The following is a 22,984-nucleotide window of genomic DNA, read 5'->3' as shown; positions in this document are numbered from 1 at the left end:
CGATGGGAAAGGAAGAAGAGGAGAAACTTGGCTGTGAATAGGAAGACAATAGGAAGACAGTCATTGCAGTAACTACCACCTGAAAAGTAGCTACTTTCACAGAGCTTCCTTTTTTATTTTTCCACATAAACATTCAAGTTACCAACTTTAACACTTCCATAATACAGAACCACATGATCCTAATCTTAAGGCACAAAACTCCCATCTTTCACCAAGTCTCAGGGAATTGAAAGCCAGATTCCTTATATACTGACTTGTATTACCCTTTATATCCAAAACTGAGGTACAACAAAGCTTGCAAATTAAAGACTAAAGAAAATGAAGGTATGAAAATACATCTCAAAATCTATAGCTAATTGCCTCAACTTTTTATTGCCTTTAAAGGTAATGAAGCGTAGGTAATTTTCACAGCCTCAGAAAAGTTGAGTCTTATCTTTTAATAAGACAACCTTTCTGCCCTCATTTATGATCAATTACCCATATGCAGTCACAGGCTTTAGTGTGCTAGCAGTTTTTAAAATGTATTTGCCTCCTTCTCTTAAAATAGTCGAAACGGAACTTTTAAACCAGAACTGCTATAAAGATACATCAGGATGCTAATTTTTGTAACACTTGACAAGATAAAATTTTATGGTTGGTTTGCTTTTAAAAAACAGGCCTAAGGTACTCAAAGAAACTACTGATTTATAGTCATTAGCCTATTCTTAACTCTCTCTCTTCAAGTACCGCCACAGGACACTTAATGGAAGAGCTCAAGATTGAGTTTTCAAAGCTTTTTGGGGGGCAAGGGGTAGCACTGTTGGCTTTCACAGGCAATTTCACTTTGTTAATGATTAGTTTTAGCAGTTTTTTCCTTTTAATATTTTTGATGGAGCAAATGAATGCGTTAGTCTATAAAACTACAAATTCCTTGAACAGCTATGGGAAAAGTGAGGTGAGAGAAAAGCCAAAATCTAGCTTAAAGCTGAGCAATCTACAGGATTCATTCCTGAGTGTGACTGTGTCACTTTCATGAGTGACAGCCGAAGTGAGCGCCGGTATTTCCCAGCACAGCTTGCACCTGGGCAGGCTGGGAGCTGCTCTTCCCACGCAGTCGTCTCTCGGCTGCCATCTCCTGGGTAGGCTCCTTATAACACAGTCTGTCCCCCCTCGTCGTCCCCCCCGTTTATTTCATGACAGTCCATCAGTTGCTGTTTTCATAGTACGCATCAGGCTGAGCTTCTCTTGAGAACAGAGAATGAAAGATCAAAATCAGGAAAGGAAACTTAAAATTAAGCAATGCTGGTATATGGACGTTCTGCCAGACAAAGGGATAGAGCAGTGTATTCAAATGTTACCAGCCAAGACCAAGACATCTTTTCAGGACAAATTTTCGCTCTGAAGACATGTGCTTCCCTTCCACAAATACCCCGCATCTGGCAGATCTCTGCAGGAATCGCCTGATGACTCTCCAGTCTGCAGCATCTGTTCCTGGGAACATCTGTCTGCACCTGGAGCCACCACCTCTGCAGGATGCTGTGACACAGCTGAAGAGCCACAGAGGGGTGGGATTAGCCTCCCCTATAGGCAGGGCAAGGAAACAGCTAGACTCGTCCCAGAAAGCTAGGACTGCATTGTATATTGATCTCTAGCTGCTATCATCCCACTCACGGACCTCACCAGAACACAAACCAGCCCTCATCCAGCAGCCTAGTCCTGCATGTGTAGAAACCAGGACATGAGCAGCCACATCTTTCCCTGACATGCAGTCAGGCACAGCTGGGATTCATCCCCTGGCCTGGAAATTTGGAAGCATTTCTGGGTCGCTCCAGACATATAGCCTTAGGCAGCTATCTTAGAACAGAGTAATCTGCCCTCTTACGATAATATTGCCCTAGCAGAGAGGGTAGCCCTACAGAGGGAGCCGGAACACCGAGCTCGGAGTATGGACTTAAAATTTCAGTGAGATACATTTTACCTCTAATTATGCACATCATCCCTCCTTAGGGGCATTTCCATTTCGCTTTTAGATGCCAGCTGAAGAACCCAAAGTTACACAAGACCAATACATCATTGTTCCAGAACAAAGCAGTACTTGCCTCATGCACAGCTAGGGACACAAAATGACATTTCATTGTTTTGACCATGGCAGCGTACACACATTGTAACACTCAGCTGTGACTCAGTACAACATCTCTTCCATTCATTGTTCCTGGTCACTGTGGGGAAGTACACAATTACTCTTTCTCTTTTCTGCACTCTCCTTCCCAGCTGGATTGCTGATGGGGAAGGTGCACTTAAGGTCACCCTGGAGAAATCTTCCAGGAGACTGCAGCACTAGAGAGACCCCAGTGCAACACAGGAATTGCTCCTGATCATAGGGCGCCAAGTACAATTTGTGTTCTAAATACCACTATTTTTCTGTATGAGAGCACAGCACCAGTATGCAAGCACTGCATAGGTTTTAGTTCATTCATAAACCACCCACTACAAGGCAAGCTAGCCATTTATTTTTGTGAAATTAATACACTAATTAGTTGCATGGTAACAGCAAACATGAACGTGGAAAAATGAACACCAAAAATGGGAAAGTTTATGTATTGCGTTCTTCTCTAAAAACAAAAAGAATTATTTGACAGAGGAAGTGATCTGTACTCAGGATTCTGTACAACTCCTGGTAAAAATGACATTCAAATGGCAGAGGGCTCCTCTCCAACCTCCAAAGCAAAGGAAAATTCAACCTCGAACTTGCTCAGCCCTGCCTAGGTAATAGGGCCCACGTGGTTTGGAGGCTGCGTATGTGTAAGCACACAAGGAGCAGCTGCTGTCCTGCAGAGGAGGGACTCGCTCACTTCCATTGAGGGAAGTGCATTAGTAAGTTAACACGCACAGTTTAACCATGCTTCTGCCTGAAGTTGTATGTTTCATTGGGATTTACTCAATCCAGATACAGTAACCATCACTAATGTTAAAACTGATTGAGATCACTGGGGGAAAAAAGATCATCCCCTGTTTTTCTCATTTTGTTTTGTGCAGCTAGCAGCTGTTTGTAGATTTTACTGCAAACACAATGAAATGCATTATACAGCTGAGGCTTTAGTGTTCTGTGATGTGATGATATACAAACTTGAGCAAATAATTTTACTTTTCTTTACCTCATTTTCCTTGCTTTAGATCTATCTTGTCTATACTGATAATGATGACTAGATAAACCTGCCTCTCAGCATTAGTAAAAATGCCATACACAATGGGACTTTGAACTCTTAGCATCTAAACACTATCATGGCACAGTACAGTAATATAAATAAAATGATCTTACTCAGATGAGCAGCCCATTGTTTCCAGTGGGAGCATAGTCATACTATGTCAGTCTTTCTCTCTTTTAACTAGGTTTCAAAACAGTAACAAGAGAAAAACTGTATTAAAAACATAAATGTGAATATAAATGCATATATAAACTGCAAAAAGTTCAACGGACTCACTTCCTTTGAAAAACTAAGCCCTTTCTAGGACTTCGAATCCTAACATCTCTAAAGTCAAACTACTAAAACTAATTAAACTTATAGTTGTCTATTTGTAATAATAGCTAGCTTTTTTTTTCTGCAGCACCATACAAGTACACAGCCAAAAAAGCTTCTTCAAAATTAATCATGTCTAGACATCATTAAGTAGTTACAGGTTTGTGTGTTATTGCTAATGCAAGTTTGTTGCTGGTGGAGTATTAGATCTAATTTTGAATCAAGGTATGTCCATTTTTTTTTAATGCAATGGACTTGTAATATCAGCTGCACAGTAAAAGTGTCTCTGTGAGACAGAGCTACTGGAACGTAACCACTACTAAAAAGTTAATAACTCTGGGGTACAGTTTGTATTTTCTTCTCTGTCTGTACCAAAATGTTTAATCTACTTCAAGTAGCTTTCATGTTACAAGAATGTCAGAATAGCATAAAGCTTGTGAATTGATTCTATGTCATATTAAATTAAACCACTCAGGACTTTCTTTAAGATTAAGAAAAATCCAATTCGCCTGTTGTGACCTCCCATGCAGACAGTGAACACAGACTACCAATTTAAAGGCATTAAAATAGTATATATCACAGTGGACTAAACACCTTGCAACCAAAAATTTTAGGGAAGATTGTTTTAAAAACTGACTCCGTGTTAAAATGCACAAAGAGATGACTTCAAAGGAGAGTCAAGAACACTTAAAAACCCTAATTCTTACTCATTTATTTCATTCAGTCCTAACTAAATTATTCAGATTGAAATGTCTATTACAGCTACTTAAAAACATATAGATTCTCTGTAAAAACAACTCAAAGCTAAACAAGTATGCTCATTAGGAACAGTAACATTTTATTTTTAAGAGAGTACAGTTATTTTTCTGAATTTGCCCAAAAGCATTCCTTGTTTTCTTTCCAAGAATATTCGTCCTCATAAATCTCCTGCAAATATAAACAAGGAATGGGAAATATTGTGGGATTCTGCTACATACAGCCACAAGCAGGCCAAACAACTCAACAGCCATCCTGCTATTATTTACTCATCACAACAGGACTACACAGCACTTGGCTGGCAAACAGAAAAGAGGGTAGCACCCTTAGAACATACTGACTTACACGTGGGCAGATGCTGAACCTTGGGCTGAGCCCCATTAAATTTAGAAGGGCCCATCTATACTGCAGTCAATTCAAGAAAGACATGTAGAAGAAATGATGTAAAAGCTGTAGAGTACACAGCACTCATGTCTGAAACTGCCCTTTTAAAGTGTTGCCATGTTAACCTACTGTACCGAAATTTTCAGGAGAGTAGTTAAGTGTATACAAAATGTCAGTATTAAAAAATTAAAATTACAATATACAAAAAACAGTAAGTATTAGATCTTCAGGACAGACTGGACTACCCAGCAGCAGTCCAGACCTAAGGAGCAAATGCAGTAGGGCTCCAAGCCCCTGACTATTCTTTCTGACACCACAGAACTCCAGTCTCCTCAAAGAGGTGTCAGAAAAGTGGAGTAATTTGGAGAACATCACTGTTACCACATGCCAAGTTCTCCCTGGGAGAGAAGGCAGAGGTAGTGCTCATTGCTCGCATGCAACACTGTGGTTATGCAATGAGGCTCTTTCTAGACCCGGGCTGGTCTCTCCACACATTGTTGTGTGCCCATACTAGCTTTGGGACCTCTGCTCATCCCTTCATTGTGTGCTGTTGCTTAATGCTTTGTGCTTTCTCAAGGCCACAGGGATGAGGGGAAAACAGAAAGGCAAGAAATGCCACTCTTACTTGCACACTGCAATGCTGTCCAAAGCAAAGCTGACTCTAAAGTTCTTCCACAAGCCCATGCAGAACTGAGTTTTGCCACTCAAAAAAGGAGAGCTCAGTGCTCCTTCACTTTGACCGCAGTATGGCATTAAAAGGAAGAGGAGCTGGATGGTACAGGCAAGGGAGGGCCTTCCAGATGCCCTACCTGCCACAGATGGGTCTACCTGCATTAGAGGAAACCCACTGGTGCTAGACATTGGCATCCCGTCAGGAGCAACTGCTGCCCATAATGCTTCAGCTGCTTCACTTAAGAGCAGCGGCTTTATCCCAGCTGTCTAAGACTCTGGCACAGGCCTAAAATCAAATTTGTTCCCAAACATACCTTTTTCCATATTGGGACGGATGCTTTTAAGGTATTGATGCAGTACATTACAGCTTCAAGGGATTCTGTTCTGTGTGGAGAGGAGACTGCAATAATTACACTTGCTTCAGTTATTGGAACCACACTAGGGAGAGAAGAGGAACAACAGCAGCTTTAGCTAATGCTTAACATCAAGAGCACCCAAAAGTTGTGGCCATGTCACGTCAGTATTCTGGCCACACACTCTCCTGACTCATTCATACTGAGCAAGTGTCAAGCCATGTCCAAAAGATTATACACTTTTAAAAAGAAAGAAAACCACAACCAAAATCAGTACCAGATGTGAGAATTCCATGCTTTAGAATAAATAAACCCACCAGACATAGGCTTTTTTCTTCCATTCTTTCTTTTTTTTTCAAATAAAGTCTATGGAATTAAGAGGGCAAAATTGCTAACTTGCAGCAGTGCATAGGAAACTCACTGGAAGCTGGCTTAATAATGAACAGCAACAAGCTAGAACACCCAGTCCTTATCTGAAAACCTAAGAAATCATCTCAGTTTGCAGAAGAATTTGTGAAAGAAGAAATTAAGTGCCTCGAACTAGGCAGATTTTGCAATGAAACTTAATTTTTGACAAATTCAAATTATGAAGTTTTTCCTGTTTGGTTTTCCAAACTTAACAGAAGTAGCACAAGTGTTTTGCTCCTCACAAGGGCAGTATTCCCAAAAGCTGCCTTCCAACCCTCTCTCCACAGTAAGACTCCTCTGGCAAACAGTTCATAGGAAATATCTAAGCTTAAATGCTTTGAGCTGCCCCCAAGAGAATCACACTCTCTGTTGACTATGGAGGAAATCTAAGGAAACTACCCCTCAGAGCTAATATTACCCTTTGAGATCACCTCCTAAGTTCCTTCTGCTGAGAGAAAAGGAAACAAGCATTTGCAACAGACTGCAAATGCTGCTAGTTTCAGTAAGAAATCTGGTGAAGAGTGAAGGCTCAAGAGTATGTCAGACACTAGTATTCCATGTTTTGAACCCAACAGAAAATGCTTATCCAAGACTCAAGGAACAACAGTAGGTTCTCTGGCAAGTATGGCTGTCAATTTCCATGCCTCTCCCCTCCCCATAGTCTAAGCTTACAGGTTCCCTATGGCATAATTTGACTTAAATCTGACAGTAAGAACATTCTGCGGCACCTCAATGGAAGAGAGAAGGAAAAAGAAAGTGCTGCCAACTTCACAGGTTTAAAAAAAGACAAAACAAACCAACAGCCTCCCCTTTCCTGGAATGAAATCTCAATCCCTTCTCCCCACTTTCAAACCATTACACCAGCATCAAGGATCCTGCAGGCTAAATGTGAACTCCAGCAAACGACATCAATACACACATTTTTTAAAAGACCTTAGCTCCGTAGCTAGAGCTTGATCCTGCAGCCAACTTTGCTACATTACATTTTGTAAAGACTCCTGCATGTCCTGCAACTATGTAAGCATAGTCAAGCACCAGACAAGGATTAATATTCTACTTGCAGAAGGATGGGGCCTGGCCATACATACCCAAGTCTATGGTGCACTGCAATATGTTTGACTGATGGCCATTTCTGTCTAACATCTCTGCAGATTTTCTTTATTTCGGTCTCTGCCATTGAAGTATATGCTTCATATTCTAAGCGAATCACTTTTTTTCCTTCAAAATTATTTCTTGTAGTACCTAAACACAAATGATTTATCAACCAAAAGCACTGAGTAAATAAATATATATGTTATATATATTATACATTTATTATATAATAATATATTATATATAAATAGTGAGTAAAACCCAGGATCTCCTGCTATGGTCAAGGTCAGCACTGTGCAAATACAAACAACCTCTCCTAGTCATGACCGTGTAAAGAGATTCTCTGAATAAGAGAAATCTTTAACATACAAAGAAGAATTTAGTTTACACATTATACAAGTCTGCAGTCTGTAATGCCAAAGGCTGGGACATCTGTGTAACCGCTAAGGTGCTATTACTGCATTTGCCCATGCAATGTTGAAGTGTTCAGTATTGAAGAGCCCAGTAGCACTATGGTTTAAGCACAAAGCAGTTTCAAGATCTGTACCATGTCCATTAAGCAAGAGGACAGAGCTATCAGCCTTGACTTTCACCAGCCCATGGGTAAAAAAGTACTTTACTTTCAACAAAGATCTGAGTTGCAGGAGCTTTCATACAGGTGTGGATAATCCAGGTTCCATTTATTAGACTGTTAACACACCCAGAGATCCAGCTCAGAAATATTAAACTCACCAATGAACAGAGACACTGCCCCACAGTACGGTGAAATAACCAGCTCTGACACTTCATCTACAGAGAGCTTTTCAGATTTGAGCTTGATAAAATCTTTTGGCACATCTTCGCTTTCATCCATAGTTCGCTACAAAAGCTGAAACCAAACAGACTCTGTTGTTGTTTTTGGTGATACTAGCATTGGCCAACTGCTTTTTATCCAGTGCTGATGCCCCACTTTATGCAGAAAACATGCACCATCTAATTCCTCACCCCAAGAGACCAGTCTCCATGGCGTGTTCACTTCTCAGCAGACTTGCTGAGAGAATATTAACTGCAAATATCAACCAATGACCTGTTTTTTAATGCATACAGGTTCCTTCCTGGTAGGAAAGTCTGGTCCAGTAGGACGAAATCAGAACTAGTCTGAGGCCCCAGTTTAACAGTACAATCAACCAGCATGGACCACTGTGCTAGTAAATCTGTGGCAAGATTGTCAGCCGCTCCTCCCTATCTCATTGTGAAATCAAACACAGTTTAAAACACAGATTTCTGATAAACATGGATTGGGGTTCTAACCCTAAAGTTTAATATGCTCTCCAGGACCTCATACTATCGGTCTGTTTCAGTGACACAGGAGACAATTCTAATTTCCTGAGTAGAAACCAGTCATCAGTTCATCTAAGAGTGAGGAGGAAAAGTAGTATTTTGAGCAGCAGCAATGGAACAAGCTGCAGTAAATACATGGACTGGCACTTGAAACCATGCAAAGAAATGAAGCTATTCTAAGAACACCTGTTCCTTTGACAGCAACAACAACACAACAACAAAAAGAGTTTTTTGTAAGCAGCAGTCAGTTCTTTTTCTGTACAATCTTTTCTGTTAAAAAGTGGCAGGAGGTTTTTCATTATTATCTTATTTAGGCAAGCTGGGTATCTACTGGCAGTCAGAAACAACTATGAAAGAATAGCAAGACCTAAAACCCAAATTCAAAACAATGCCTGACCCCTTTGGTAATTTTCTTCCATTTACTGCATATGTGTTAATCATTTATTGGTGCACCAGCTTATAGTTTCTGGTGAGCACAATGGCCCTCTCCAGCAGGAAACGCAAGTTACGCTCTCTCAAAAGAGTAACCGGGGTGGAGGGAGAGAACTGCAATCACATCTCTGGACCTAAACAAAAAAAGATTATTGGAACATTATACAGAATTCACGAGATATTTTAGCACAGGATGACCCTCCATATGAAGCTAAGCAAGAAGTGATACCTACCCAACAGAACCTGAGCAGATTCAGCCTCCACTAATTGGTGGGATAATGGCAACCTCGTCTCCAGGCTGCAGGACCAGGAGCTGATCTCCAAGAAGCACGTACTCCTGCCGAACAGCAAAAACCACTTGATCCCGGATGACAGCAAGCCTGAGGGGGATTGGCAGGAGCACAAATAGTTTTCTAAATAGACTGTTTGCATTTAACCATGAGATTTCATTAAACAACAAACTGGTGCGCAGTCTAGGGCAGCTGAGGTAAATACCACTGAGACTTATGCAACTCTGCTTCCAATACACTTTCAAAAATACAACAAACACCCACCTCCTACTATTGGATTTTCTTGTGGTGGCTAAGGAGAAACCAACTCAGTATAATTTTCAGAAGTCAGGAACTATATTTGTCACAGGCCTACATGAGAACGAACCAATGTATACCAGACCCACTTCAGCAGCTTCTAACAAAGGAGGAGGCAACTCAAGAGGTAGCAACCATCCAACTTGGGATTAGAAGGAAACATTCCCCTGATTCAGTCTGGCTGGGCTGGAGCAATTTTCTTACAGGGCAAGAAGCACTGCAGGATGCTGTTCATGACATCTTATGAAGATTCAGTGGTCAACGAGTTGCTCTTGTTGTGTAACCTCACAGTTTATGAGGCTTTGGGTCTTTAGTATCTACGGGTCTGAAATTTGCTATTGATAAGGAGTGGCAACAGAACTAAGAGGGCAGATATGGTGCATTTTCTGGCAGATCTTCTATATATTTTTTGATTCCACATCTGTGAGATGTTGCTGTGAGAGTCTACAGCTCTGGATACCGCGAGGCAGGCAGAGAGTTGCTTTCATGACTAAGTGCAATCACACAGTGAATGAGGGCAACACCAGTAAGACACCAGAAAAAGAACACCAACATTTTACTTTGGAAGGTGCAAGCATGATAACTGTTACTGTTTGAGAGTAAAAAATCTGGCACAGACAGTGGAGAGCTGTATTGCCTAGAAACAAGCAAGCACGCCAAAAGGGTACAAGTAAAAAATCATCTTATTTCCTAACAACCAGATAGACAGAAGTAGGCAAGGCACAGGCTGAGCAAAACACAGTAGCACTGACTCAGAGGGCAGACTGAAGGGAGGAACTGTATGAAAGCACAGCAAGCCACTGAGGAACAGAGTGCAACCATAGACCTGAAGTGCCCATTAGGATGGGCTCTAATTAATGTCACTTGCGAGTTAATTCATTGGGGAAAATGGGTGGAACAGAAGAGCATTGTCAAGTATGCTCAAGCTGCAGTCTGAATATCCATTAGCAATGTGAATAGAAGTCTGTGGTCAATGCCCTACAATTATGCTGAGTTTTTCCAGAAAAGCTAGGAGCAGAAGCATTTTCCAAGAAGGCCGCTGTGAAGTAACTGCACACGCAAAATGTACTGCCCCAAGTCACCATTCATAAAAGGACAAAGCTGATGAACTATGGCAAACCGATCAAAGGTGCTGCTGCTGCTTCTGACACTGAGTAATAGGCTGCAAAGTAAAATACACTCATTCCCTACTGCCTCCTCCCCCAAAACACACTTAGTCTCAATTTTCTGTGAGGTAAAGGCCCCTGGTCTAATAAAGAAGGGTGGTGCCTACAGGAAGACTTTGGCACCTAAGTCCAAAGTTATGGAAATTCCAGTGCATTCCGCACTAAATCCTGAGGACTTCAACCTCTGTTATACTTTACTTTTTTTTTTTTCACACCCCCCTCCAAAATGGTGTTGCACCTTTCTCTATCAATCAGACTCATTCTTGACAGGACTGAGCACCTTCCCTCAGCCTTAACCTGAGGGGGAATTTCTGCTGACACCCCCAAGAGCACCAGTGCCACAGGGGTCCTTAGAGCACACACCTAGCGCTCTCTCAGGAACTGCCTCCCTGTGAAATGCAACCACCAGTGTTGGCGTTTTTTTTCAAAGCAGAGGAGGTTTAAAGTGGCTGAGCATATTTCTTATGTAAGGGTTGAGCGGCTGGAGGCCCGTGGCAGGGCTTCTGCTCCCTTCCTGACCTGCCTTCTAGAGTGTGCCATAAGGTCCAACCAACGGCTAACAGCACAGTTAAAGAAAAGTGATCCAAAACACCTGCACGTTATCATGAATTGCTTATTTATTGCCCTGCCTGTGCTCAATCCCTCCTCAAGACATCTCACCTTCTTGACAGGTTAATAACCCAGCTCAGTTTTGATGTGCAGCAGCATCACCATACCAGGGCCATCCTGGACAATGGGCCACGTGTCTTAAGGCACGCCTCACGCTCAACTTTTGGGTACGTTTATGGACCTAGTCTTTCCAAGTGTACAGCTACAGCACTTGCAACTGGCCAAAACAGAAAACGTTTGCTGCAGGTTACAAGAACAGGAGAAACGTCACAGTTTTCATGGTAGCAAAGCACTGATACTCGTTCCGGCTCAGCTCTGAACGCCCGATCTGCACTCACCAAAAATCCCCCAAGCACGTCAAGCTTTGCGCGCCTCAGCAGGCGCTTTCCCGATTACCTGGGGTGAAGCCTGACGATCTCCTCCCAGAGCTGCAGAGAGGTGATCTGCCGCGGCACCGAGAGCGTCTCGCAGCGCAGCCCCGCCAGCTCTGCGCTCCTGGCGAAATACAGCACCGAGACCTGCTCGGGGAACAAACGCCCTTCAGGGGAGCGGGGCCCTACTGCGAAAAACAAAGGGAAAAAACCCCGCTACCGCACGCTAACTTCCCCGAAAACACCAAAACAAACAACCGAAACCAAACCTGCGTGAGGAAGCGCCTTCCCTGGGTTTTTTTAACGCCCGCAAGCTCCTGTCGCGTCCCTCCGGACCCGGCTGTCAGAAGGAGAGCGGGGAAGCGGGGTACTGAGCGGGGGCGGGGGGGGATAGGTCAGCGCGGATCCGTGTGCCGCTCCCGCCGTCCAGGCCTCGCCCACCCTGCGCCTCTGCCCGCCGAGGAGAGGGGCTGAGGGAGCCCCGCCGCCCTCCCCGGCGCCCGCCTCGCCTCCAGCCGGGGCCCGCTCCCCAGGGGCGCCGGCAGGCTGCACCTACCTGGCAGCGCATGGAACCGCCGTCCCCGGGCGGGCAACCCTCCGCCGCGGACTCACGGTGGCGCCGGTGGCGCCTGCGCCCGGACGGGAGGCGCCGGGCCCGGACCGCCCCCTGCGGCCTGGGCCGGCAGCGCGGCGCGGTGCCGCTCCGGCGCTGCTAGGCCTGGCTGGGCCTAGCCCCGCTCCGCGGCCCTTTCCCCGCACGGGCGGCTAAGGGAGGTGGGGGACGGCCCTCGGAGGATGCCGGGGGAGCGGGGGGGTGAGAGGCCGTGGCTTTGCCCCGCCAAGCCCGGCCTGTAATTTTGGGGACGGCACCTTAAAATCCAGATTTTCTCACGGGCTCAGACCCCAGAGTGCATGGGGATTGCAAATGATTGCAAACTTCACGCCCCCGCTGCCTTGCACGCATTATATGTCCACTGCGCGTACACATCATCGGTATACCTAACGTGTAAAAACCAAAGATCCATCAAAATGCTGATAACAGGGTTTCTGGGGTGGGTTCTATTTCAGTGCGGCGATTGCCGTGGCAGTTGTCTCCCCGCGGACAACTCTACGCCTTCAGCAATTGCCTGCCTGGAAAGACAGCATGGTGGAAGAACGCTGTCTAACCTCCTGCAGCCTGGTGCCGGGGACTTGGGGAAAGCAGCGTGGGGTATGTGGTAGGTGCTCCGGAGAGATCCGTGGCAATTGTTCCGTAGGGCACAACTGTGCCCCAAACCCGTGTCCTCGTGGGTGGCCAAGGTTATTTCAGTGCTGTTTGCCTGGTAACACTTGTAACCTCACAACAGTAAATGTAGAGCTTGTACTGTCAGCCAACCAAGGGGAACTCTGCAGTTGTTATCAGCAACGTGGAGTTTGTGGTCAGTAACTCTGATTCAGGCAGGTGGTCAGGTGGAAAACATCTGTCCTAGCTGGATGCAACACTGTCAGCAAAAAGAAAAAGGTCCTCAAATAAGGAACTACTATCCAGTCATTTCAAAAGATGTCTGAGAAAGGAAACAGACCTTTCTGTGTAATAATTCTTACCTCTGAGGTGAGAAAGTTAAAAGTGATAAGTTAAATGACAAAGTGAAAGTTAAAGTGATAGTTTTCCAAAAAATGTGCAATAGAAATACAATTATTTCCATTGAGTATGTATTTTGTACCAGTTACCCAGTACACCGTATCTTAATCATCTGCTGCGAGGAACAAGTTATTTTTTAAAACCGTATTCTTTTGTTTGTGAATGATTAACTACTGTTACAAATGGAACTCTCCTCAAGACAGCATGTGTGAAGTGAATAAAATGACTGCTCTCTTTTTTCTTTGGGCTGTGTAATTTTGGATCTATAAATCTTAAATTAAATAGATCACTTTGACAAGGTGTGTATGACCCAGCCAGTAGCTAGCAAGTGGCTGGTATGTTTTTCCCATGCAAAAGATGTGCCACAGGTGTCTGTCTTAAGAGTGAAGTGGGTGAGTGCTGGGCTCAGCTGGAGCAAATTAGCCTCTCAGACCAGAGAACAGTGAGCTTTGAAAGATTTATCCATGCATTTAGGATTGAATTTAGAGTTAGGTCCACTATGGAATAAGAAGAGAGGAGTTACTGGCAGTGAATTTCTGGACTTTCTTTATTTAAGCTCCAACTAATGAGTCACCTAAGCCAATTCTTGAGTATTTTTCAAAGGATGGGTCAGTCTTCAGCCCTGTGTTGCGTGACTTAGTTAAAGGCAGAATTTGTGCTTAGAAAGCACAGGAATAGAGTAGGATTTGTGACTCTGATCATCTATTAACTATGTTCTAGAACAGATGAAAAGAGGTTAAAATCTTTTAAACAAAACCAGAAATTAAGCTGAGGTGTAATATGAATGTCTAAAACAAAACTCTCCTCTCTAATACCTCTTCATTCTGGAGGTCCTTTCTTCCAGGAACACCAGCCTCAGCAAGAGGTGTGACTACTACACAGCTTGGTTTGCATGGGTGAGTTTTATTCAGGTTGCTTTTTTTGTTGTTGCTTATTTGGCTTGTTTTGTGGGGTTTTGGGGGAATACAGATACCTACATAAGATGAAGTGAGAGATGTTTCTATAGCTCTGGAGGAGATATGTTAGCTCTGTAGAGGCTGGGATTTCAAACCCATCTCTTCTCTGTGATTTCTATAGGTTAGCTCCACATGATTTTCCCTTAAAATATTTTCTGTTTTGGATCCTTCTTTCAGGCACCATTTTCTTCTTGCAGCTTTTGGTTTGGAGTGTAATTGTGAGTAGCTGCAATGTATAACGTCTAGTTCAAAGTGTTATTTATTGAGTCTAGTATTTTGAATTAAACCTTGTCCTAAGCCAATGGGGCCTTTGCTTTAGCTAACAGGTATGCATGCATCTTCCCACACCAATATGTATATTAGCCTCTCAGAATGTATTTCTTTTGGACATCTTTAATTCTAAAAGCTGTGATGAAGCTCTCCAAAGCAGATATTTCCTATTCTGTTTTCCAACCTTTCTTTGTTTTAGTAATGTTTAATACTGGAAAAGTGCAAATCTTACTGTATGGAATTCACTTACACCACCCAAATAGAGCATGGATTAAGAGATATTCAATTCTAATAATACTAAGGAGAGGCAAGTGGTGAGGAGCTCTTACTCCTATTAATTTATTTCTTACTTACCAGCAGCAAACTTTGAACTTGAAGATCTAGCTGGTGTATACCCAGACAGTAAGCTTACAGGCTAAGGCACCGATTCCTCAGTTTGCTGTTAAATGGAGAGAACCACAGCAAAGTCAATGAAACTTAAGTAGGTACACTAGTCTGCTAGTCTTTAGCTATTTTTGTAATAACTTATTACAAGAATTGGTATAAAACATGACTGGATGCACTGGAAAAACCAAAGAGGTATGAACTGGAGACATATTGTTAATCTTTATTTCTTTTTACCAATGGTTTACTTAATGTCACTGCAGCAAAAATTACTCTTTGGGATTGTACAAGATTGTGATTGTCTAACCTCTAGTAGGTTTTCTGTTTCATTTTGTTTTCATTTTAGAGCTTTTCTCAGGACAATTTGGCATAAATCATGAGTTACTGCTCTAAATTTCAGATTTATACTTAGGAAGTCTTCAGAGAACTTCTTTTACTCTGGTTTTACTGTTGTGAAGTGGTTAAGTTATATTGGTGCTAGACCTGAATGCATCTGTGTTATACACCCGAGATGTAGATATTGGTGCCAAGCACTGTATTTAGAAGAACAGACACACTTCCTTTACTTTGAGCTGCCTGAGATAACCAGGAAAAATAAAAATTATCATGATCTGGAATAACCCTTCATTACCTGTTGCACCCTTCATTTGTCTTGGGCAACCAGCCAGATCTGAAGTCAGTTTAGCATTGATCTCCTGCTACTGAGTTCATTTAAAAAAAAAAAAAAAAAAAAAAAAAAAAAAAAAAAAAAACCAACCAAACCAAAAAACAACAAAGCTGTTTGGAATAATCTACAGGGATTCAAAAGTGGAGCAGGTATAAGAGATATGTCACCATGAATTCCAGTCATTCCACTGATCAGGTCTGAACTTGGCCTCATACATGTCAATGCTGGTAATAATCTGGAAAATGTCTCCTTCCTATTTTGGGAGGGAGGAGAACTGTTCCTCGAGCTTCCATGGTGGAACAATGGAGAGAAAAAAGTGAAAATATGAATCTGTCTGAGGCGCTATGACCTCTAGGATTCCTGTGTGTAAGGTATATGTGGCCATTTGACCAATGTCTTTAACATTCCTCTTGGCACTCTTTGAAATTGTCTATTACAAAACAGATGGTGCAGTAGTTACTTTTTGAAGGGCCAGAAGAGCATGACCACATCTGGAATTAATCTTTAGCTCCCTAAACCAATAGATCACCCAGTTTTAAGAGGGCCTTCCAATATTAATGCATTGCACAAGTACAGAGAAAGAATACACAGCTTTAAGGCAGAGTATAAGCAGTCTGGAACTATAATTCATAGACACACAACTCTTTCTGTTCAACTGTCTTCATTTATGGGCAAGTCTTTTCTAAAAGAATTTCTTTTTATTTTTATTGAGCAACAGCAGTAAGTGAAATATGTAACTTCTTAAATGAGAGTTTAAAAAAATCCATAAATTTTCAGGTTTTGTATAAAGTATTTTCCTTTTCTGTTGACAGCTACAGTATTCCTAAAGAGATGACCTCTTTCATTTTCATACTGTCCTTTCCCCCAAAGGATAGCTAAAGGTTGTGGTAAGCCAGCATACACGCCAGCATCTTTCAACTAAAACTAGCTATGGAGTTTTGGATGATCAATAAGCCGTGTAACACATGCTCTGAAGAATGATGGCAAAGTACATTAGGGCATTCAGTGATGATGCTAAGGTAAAAACTTTCTGCAATCTTTGATGCCAAGGGAAAGTACAAGTTTTAACCCATAGAACCTCATATTTTAAAGTACCTGGTACTGAACTACCTGGCTAATATTTGATCTGGATAATCTAAATGTTTAAAATATCAAATGTGTTACCTGTCATTATGGAAAAAAAAATTGTAATGTCAAACATGCATTACTTCCTGCAAAGGCCCCAAATTTATGTAACTAAGTAGTTGTAAGGGCAAAGAATTTTGAATGCTACCAAAGCTACAAGTCATGTCTCTGATATTATGCTAAAAAAGATAAAATTTCTCTCATCTGTAGTATTTTGCTTGGCTCGTATGCTTTTCTTTCCTTCTTTTGTAAAGCACCTAGCACAGGGAGACATGAAATGCCTGCAGATAAATAATAGAGTGTTAGTTTATATTCCAAAATTAAATTGTTGGCCCCCTAATTATCATAATGTGTAAGAATTTGAAACATTGCACAAGGTAAGAAACATTTCACAATATGGATTTGCTGAAGCCAGTGGAATTCCACAGCAGTTACTCTGATCTGTGGGTGGCTGACGAAAATAAAACCAACCTCTCTACCCACCAGTTCAGAATTTGGATTTTGAGGTAGACACTTGTCATATCAGATTACAGATTGCCGGTACCCTACCTATCAATTCTTTATAATCATTGTAGCTGCTTTTCAGCTTGAAAATGGAAGTTTTGCTGAAGTTTTTACAGTATTTCAGATCAGTATCTTTACCTCTGGGGGCACACACAGCACAATTATGATAGGATATGCTGCAAATGGCAGTCTGGTGTAGGTTTAGATTCTGGTTGTGTCACGTGGTTAATTCTTTCGATATCTGTTAAAGTATTCTAGTTGGTTTGCCTTCATCTTTTCCTTACACTTAAGATGTAGAGATTACATAGCTGATTCTGTAGAATGCTGGGCTTGTATTTAATCATCCTGATTAATTCTGCATTAAAGTTTAGCATTTTTGAGTAACAGAGTCAAAATGCGTACACTTTCATAAGCACTCCAAAGAGACAGTGGCACAAGGGACACGAGATCTGCACTGACCCTAGCCGGGGGATTGGCTGCAGCTTGCATCATGCTGTGTTCCTGTACCTACCTCCTTGCCATCTATGTAGGACCCTTGCTGACAGTCTGCAGATGTTCATCGTCATGCAGTCAATATATAAAACTGATTCAGTATTCTTCTTGGAAATGTTGTATGCTTTTCACTCACCTGTTTTGCACATTTTGAGAAGAACATAGCTAGATCTTGAGTGATAATTTCTTCCACTGAGGTTGACCAAACTGGAATTATTTCTGCTAGCCTAGATTCCCTGTGCATATTCAACTCTTCTCTGTGTTGGCTGACAACTGGAATGCTTTCTTTGTAAATAAGAAAGGCATTTTTTCCAAGAAAGATTATATTCTGTTGAAATTTTTCCAAACCCTGGAAAAAAGTTGTGTGGTTAGTTCTGAAAGCCAGTCGCTTGATTCATTAAAAAGTAAAAATTATCAATAGTTTTTGTGAGGGAGATAGATTGTGGCTGTTCAGAATGACTTCAGTTTTGTACTTCAAATTTACATTAAGAGCCATGCTATATCCTGGCATCTAGCTAGGAAATTCTGCTTACGGCTAAGTAATATGGGATTGCCTGCTCTGGAAGCAAATAATGAAAGCCTGTCTTAAACAAACTGTCCAAATTCTGTGTACATAACTGAGATGCCAAAGTTTCTATGGCTTTGTTTGGGCTAGAAGTTTCATTTTCTATTATATATAACAGCACACATATCCACATGAGGGCACCAACTGACATCTTATTCTCAGACCAATGTGTAATCTGTTTCTGAAATGAATGTGTCAATCAATGGTCACTCCATCCTTATACTTACAGAGGTAAAGTAAAGATTGAACTGTTAAATGTTAACAGTTCTCAAATTTTGTTTTATTCTGGTTTGATTCTTAGGGCAGCAATATTTTTAATTTCCCTAAACTCTACATTCAACAGAAATCTTGAAATAAACTTTAATCACATAGAGATGTGAGGATGTTAAGTTTTTAAAAGAAATAAAACTAAAATTCTTTTTTAACCTGGCTGCATAATGGAATGTAAGTGAGTTCACATTAAAATTGGTAAAGCTTATTATTTCTTAGCTTTGAAAGGAGAACAAAAATCCCAAGGTTTTAGCCTCATTTTTATTAAATCCATAAAAATATGCAGTCAACACCCATTCCATTTGTAGAAGTTACACAATCCTTTAAAAAAAAGCAGAGAGTAATTAGTGTTCTACTCTGGGTTAGGCTGAGGATTCAGGACCAAGATTGTCCGCTTCCTTTCGCCACTGAACTCCAAGAATGTTGACCAGCGTAAATACAGTACAGGAACGACTGCATTTCCTCTCCCAGCTCCCAAAGCATCAGGCAATCAAAACTGCAAAGGCTTGAGGCTGTCTTCAGGGGCCAGTGAACTGCATGCTATAAGGAGAATGTAACAATATTTTAGCTAAATAGGGAAGGTTACCCAAGCAGACTGCAGGGTTATTTGACAGAGGTGACTGCACACATCATGAAGTGATCTAAAGGGTATTTTTCTTTGAAATCAACTGGACAGCATTTTGAAGGAAAGATAAACTTGTCAGGAGCTTCCAAAATGCTTCAGATGGTATTCAGGAAAGCTGTTGCAGCCTAGTGAGGCTAATCTCCCTAGACTTTAAGCAGTGGAAACCCATAGGCTTTTCCGAAGAGTGATTCAGAAGAACCAAATTAACTTCTCTTGCTTGTCCCTGGCCAAAGCCTATTTCTCCATTGACTGTTGGGGTGGTCTGGAGAAAGTGGCCACTCAGGGCTAATCTTGGTCTTAGTGAATACTCTCTCCTGGTGACAGACACAAAATACCATTATTTAAAGATTAGAGATATCATGGTATGATATAGTCCTGTGGAGTGGGGAAAGCCTAGGAAAAGGTTTTCTCAGTAGAAAGCCACAGAGCTGGAAAAGTCTGAAAAGGTGTTGAGCTGAGGACTATCCTCAGTCCTAATGGCAACACAGATACATAGAAGCGTGTTTCATAGCATGAGAACAAACTTGAGCATTGGAGCAGACATTAAAAAATTGTGAAGGTGTGAATCTACTGGAAATCCTGATGGAAAATAGTGACTTTAAAGAAACTTCAGGTTATTTTTTTCTAAGAAAAAATGGTAATTTGGAAGGACAATATCCTCCCTTTAGCACAGTAATTTACTCTTGCAAAATTTACAAGAGTACTCTCAGTCCAAAATCCTCAAGTGACTGTTTTTGGGAAAGAGAAAGAAGTTAGTATCTGTCAGATCCCTCCCTGCATCACCTAGGCACTGAAAAAGAAAAATTCTCCATGCAAGTGTTTCATGTCCACTAAATATAAATCAGATGCATGCCAGAAAATGTTAAGGTATTTATGTATATGGACCTGTATTTGGGGGTATTGTTTTGGCATCAGAGCTATGTTAAGTGATTATTTCCTTTCTTCGGGTTTTAGGCCCCAGCAAGTACCTCTGGTATCTCAATGAGGGCTGTATGTCAGGGGATGGGAGGAGGGGATTGAAGTTGTTTGGTTGTCTTCTTGCATTGCTTTTTTTCCAAAGCACTTTTAAGGGAAAGTAATCAGCAGAAGAGCCAGTAAGTGTTACAAGTGTTACAATAAAAGAGGTTCTGGTTGATCAATAAAGTACTTGTTCAACTATCTAGAAGGCTGAATTAGGTGAGTATATATTCATCAACTGATGCCTTGGAGACACCAGAAGACTTCTAAAGATTCTGGGTAGCTGATTTTAACATAGGTCAGACCTCAATTTAGCTCAATGTAGCTGATAATATAAGAGAAAAGAAAATTTCCATGTCCTGAGAGAAGATGACAAAGCTAATAATGCATAACAGGGAAACTGAGACTTCAGCATGTACAGTGAGACAACAGAAATAATGCAGAAAATCTCACTTTGTTGCTGAGTAAAACCCTGAGAGGGTCGGTACCCTAAGCACTATAGGAGCGTTCATACCTGAGGGGAATTGTGAAGCTGATAACACTCTGCATGCCAGGATCCATTTGGTGCATGTGAGTTACAGCCTCTTGAGTCTAAGTGGTTCTGACAACTCAGAGGAGATTTTGAAGGCATCACAGGAACTACAAGAATGAAGATAAGGATGAAAAATAAAAGACTATAAACTGAAGCTGTAGTGCAGAGTGGTGGCAACACTGGCTAGAGTAGCAGCAATTTTTGTGGGGAGCTTCTGAGCTAAGGTCTGTCAGAAAGGATGGGGGTCATTTGACCTAATTTTAGCTGTCCAAGGGTTATTTAATGAGCCTTAATTTGTTGCCTAGCCTTCTCCTTTAGTTAACGAAGAGGTAGAAACATCTTCAGAAAGTGGTTCAGGTCTTTTACAACAGCGTAACTTTGATACTTATCCTGGGTAACATAGCTGCTGTCTAGAGGCAACTGTGGAACTTCACTGACTGTAGAAGGATCATCTGGGACTACATTAGACACCTAAGTTTTAGACAGCTGAAATTAAGTGAAATAGTCCCATTAATTTTTAAGTGGTATTGTGCATTTGCAGCTCATGTCTGAATAATGATCACTTCTATGTGGCTTATAACTCTAAATAAGAAAGTTGTAATAGTTCAACTCGTTCTCATATTTAGTATGTGGAGACTCAGGTACTAAAAATGACACCAAAATAGTGACACTAATGTGGAACAGGAGAAAGCAGCGATGTAGACAAGCAGTCTAGATGCATGGACATGCGTGTGCGAACAAAGAATGCAGGCTTTGAACACACAAGATTCCTTGTACTGGGAAGCAGCAACTCTGGAAAAAATTTAGAAGTAACTACAGAGGTCATGTGTGGTGTTTTTGTCACCAGCTGTCTCTTGCTAATAGGTATTCAGTGGGAGCGTGGATCTTCCTGTATACTTAAGAGTTTCTCTTCCTTAGCACTTCAGTTCACAAATAAAGTACATTGATTCAAATGGACCATTTCACAAACTGAATCCAAATATGTTAACAACATGAAAGTTGTGTGATACAAGCCCGAAAGTCTTCTAAAAGGCTCCTGCTTTTCCAGTTGCTGTATTTGGAATAATGCTATTCAATAATCAAAACAAACAGAAAAAAACTCAACAAAGTGTTTATTAAAAGAATAATCATTCCATGAGCAGAAGCACTAACATGTTTTCCGTGGATTAACTCAGATGACTTACCAGCTATCTCTACCATGGAGATCAAGTAGTAGTGTGATTGGTAAAGATATTAGGGCAAACTGCAGTTATGGCAATTTTTTTCCAGCTGCCAGGTAAAGACAAACATTTGCTAGTATAAATGATATTTGAGTAGAATTACGGTGTTACATTTTTGTTGTTATTGTTCAGGGCACATCCCAGTTGTTTTTACTCAGCACATTTCAGCTCAAGGCAGTCCTCTGGCCTCCCCTTCCTTAGTCTGGACTTCTGGCCTTCTCAAAATTTTATTTTTAGTAAATATTTATACAGTTTTTTTTAATAAATATATTTGCTCACAGCCAGGGAGCTGCAACCTCTTTTTCGAGGCAGCAGGAGGACCTGGACATGCTTGTTCCTGACTGGTGTTTGCTCTGAAGGACAGAGAGCAGCAGCCCTTTTTTCCCCATCTTTGCAATGAGTCTTATAGATACACTGCAGAATGCTTCAGGAGTGTGGTAGAAATGCTGCTCATAGCAGCTTGAGAGAAGCATACTCTGTACTGATGTACAGCAACTTTGTAGGGCTCTGGGAATTGCAAATCTGGGTCTTTTTTAGAGAGCTGATGTCCCTCAATTAAATTCTGCAGGACTGTTTCAAATGGAAAGTGAATATTGATTAAAATAAAGGAATGTCACTTTTTCTTTCCATTTTAGATGCAGGGGTAAGACCACTACTGAAATTCAGGTTTTCCTGGCTGGCCAGAATTTACAGCTAATCCTAAGAAAAGTCTTGTCACTTCCTCTTAAGCCTATATATCTAAGTGAGAAGTAAAAATAGCTGGAAAGTTTGAAGCATACCATGTCTGCTTAATACATGCAGCGTGGTATCTGCAGGCTTGAGTTTCACACAGCTTTTTGTCCTTTCTGCAGTGAGGACATTTACAGTCTCTTTTGAAGAATTTGCACTTACATGTCTGGTCAAAATTCATAATAGTCTTAAAGTATTGCAGATAAACAGCTCATGATTACCCCTTTTTTGATAATGAGCAGGTACATTTCAATCAAGCTGATGCTAGTGATTACTGGCCTTGTATTAAAAGGCTAACAAAAGCATTTGTTGCTGTAGTATGTACACGTGCAGCATTTCTGATTCTGTAAGCACTTTCAGTTAGTGTAGCCAGCCTCGCCATCAAATGTGGTAACTGCTGAAAGCTGTCTAGCCCCAGCC

General features: G+C 41.5%; 1 protein-coding gene across 5 annotated transcripts; it reads right to left on the bottom strand.

Annotated features, from left to right (window-relative positions):
• Positions 1-91: 91 nt before the first annotated feature.
• MOCS2 (molybdenum cofactor synthesis 2) lies at positions 92-12,309 on the bottom strand. 5 transcript variants are annotated; one of them, XM_030003549.1, is made up of 7 exons: positions 12,204-12,309; positions 11,673-11,794; positions 9,158-9,251; positions 7,895-8,021; positions 7,159-7,312; positions 5,624-5,747; positions 2,468-4,424 (listed from the first exon to the last, which is right to left on the bottom strand). In XM_030003549.1, the coding sequence occupies exons 1-7, from the start codon at positions 12,213-12,215 to the stop codon at positions 4,356-4,358; spliced, it is 702 nt and encodes a 233-aa protein (XP_029859409.1). In that variant the 5' UTR covers positions 12,216-12,309; the 3' UTR covers positions 2,468-4,355. The 5 variants fall into 5 exon arrangements, 3 of the variants coding, with proteins under 3 accessions (XP_029859409.1, XP_029859408.1, XP_029859406.1); XR_005931510.1 differs by lacking the exons at positions 2,468-4,424; positions 7,159-7,312; positions 7,895-8,021 and adding an exon at positions 92-1,223 and having other exon boundaries at positions 9,148-9,294; positions 12,204-12,249; XR_003921796.2 differs by lacking the exons at positions 2,468-4,424; positions 5,624-5,747 and having other exon boundaries at positions 7,219-7,312; positions 7,895-8,030; positions 9,148-9,294.
• Between the last annotated feature and the right edge of the window lie 10,675 nt (positions 12,310-22,984).

Source organism: Aquila chrysaetos, chromosome Z (assembly GCF_900496995.4).
Source record: "Aquila chrysaetos chrysaetos chromosome Z, bAquChr1.4, whole genome shotgun sequence".
Taxonomy (NCBI): Eukaryota; Metazoa; Chordata; class Aves; order Accipitriformes; family Accipitridae; genus Aquila; species Aquila chrysaetos.
Note: the sequence above shows the minus strand (reverse complement) of the source record. Positions and strands in the feature narration are given on the sequence as shown.

What these genes read in the sequence shown, in the direction of transcription:
- MOCS2 (XM_030003549.1), bottom strand. An exon ending in ATCGTCAGGCTTCACCCCAG is followed by an intron (nt 9,252 to 11,672) that starts GTAATCGGGAAA and finishes GCTGTTCGGCAG; the next exon opens with GAGTACGTGCTTCTTGGAGA. An exon ending in TGGAGGCTGAATCTGCTCAG is followed by an intron (nt 8,022 to 9,157) that starts GTTCTGTTGGGT and finishes CAGCTTTTGTAG; the next exon opens with CGAACTATGGATGAAAGCGA.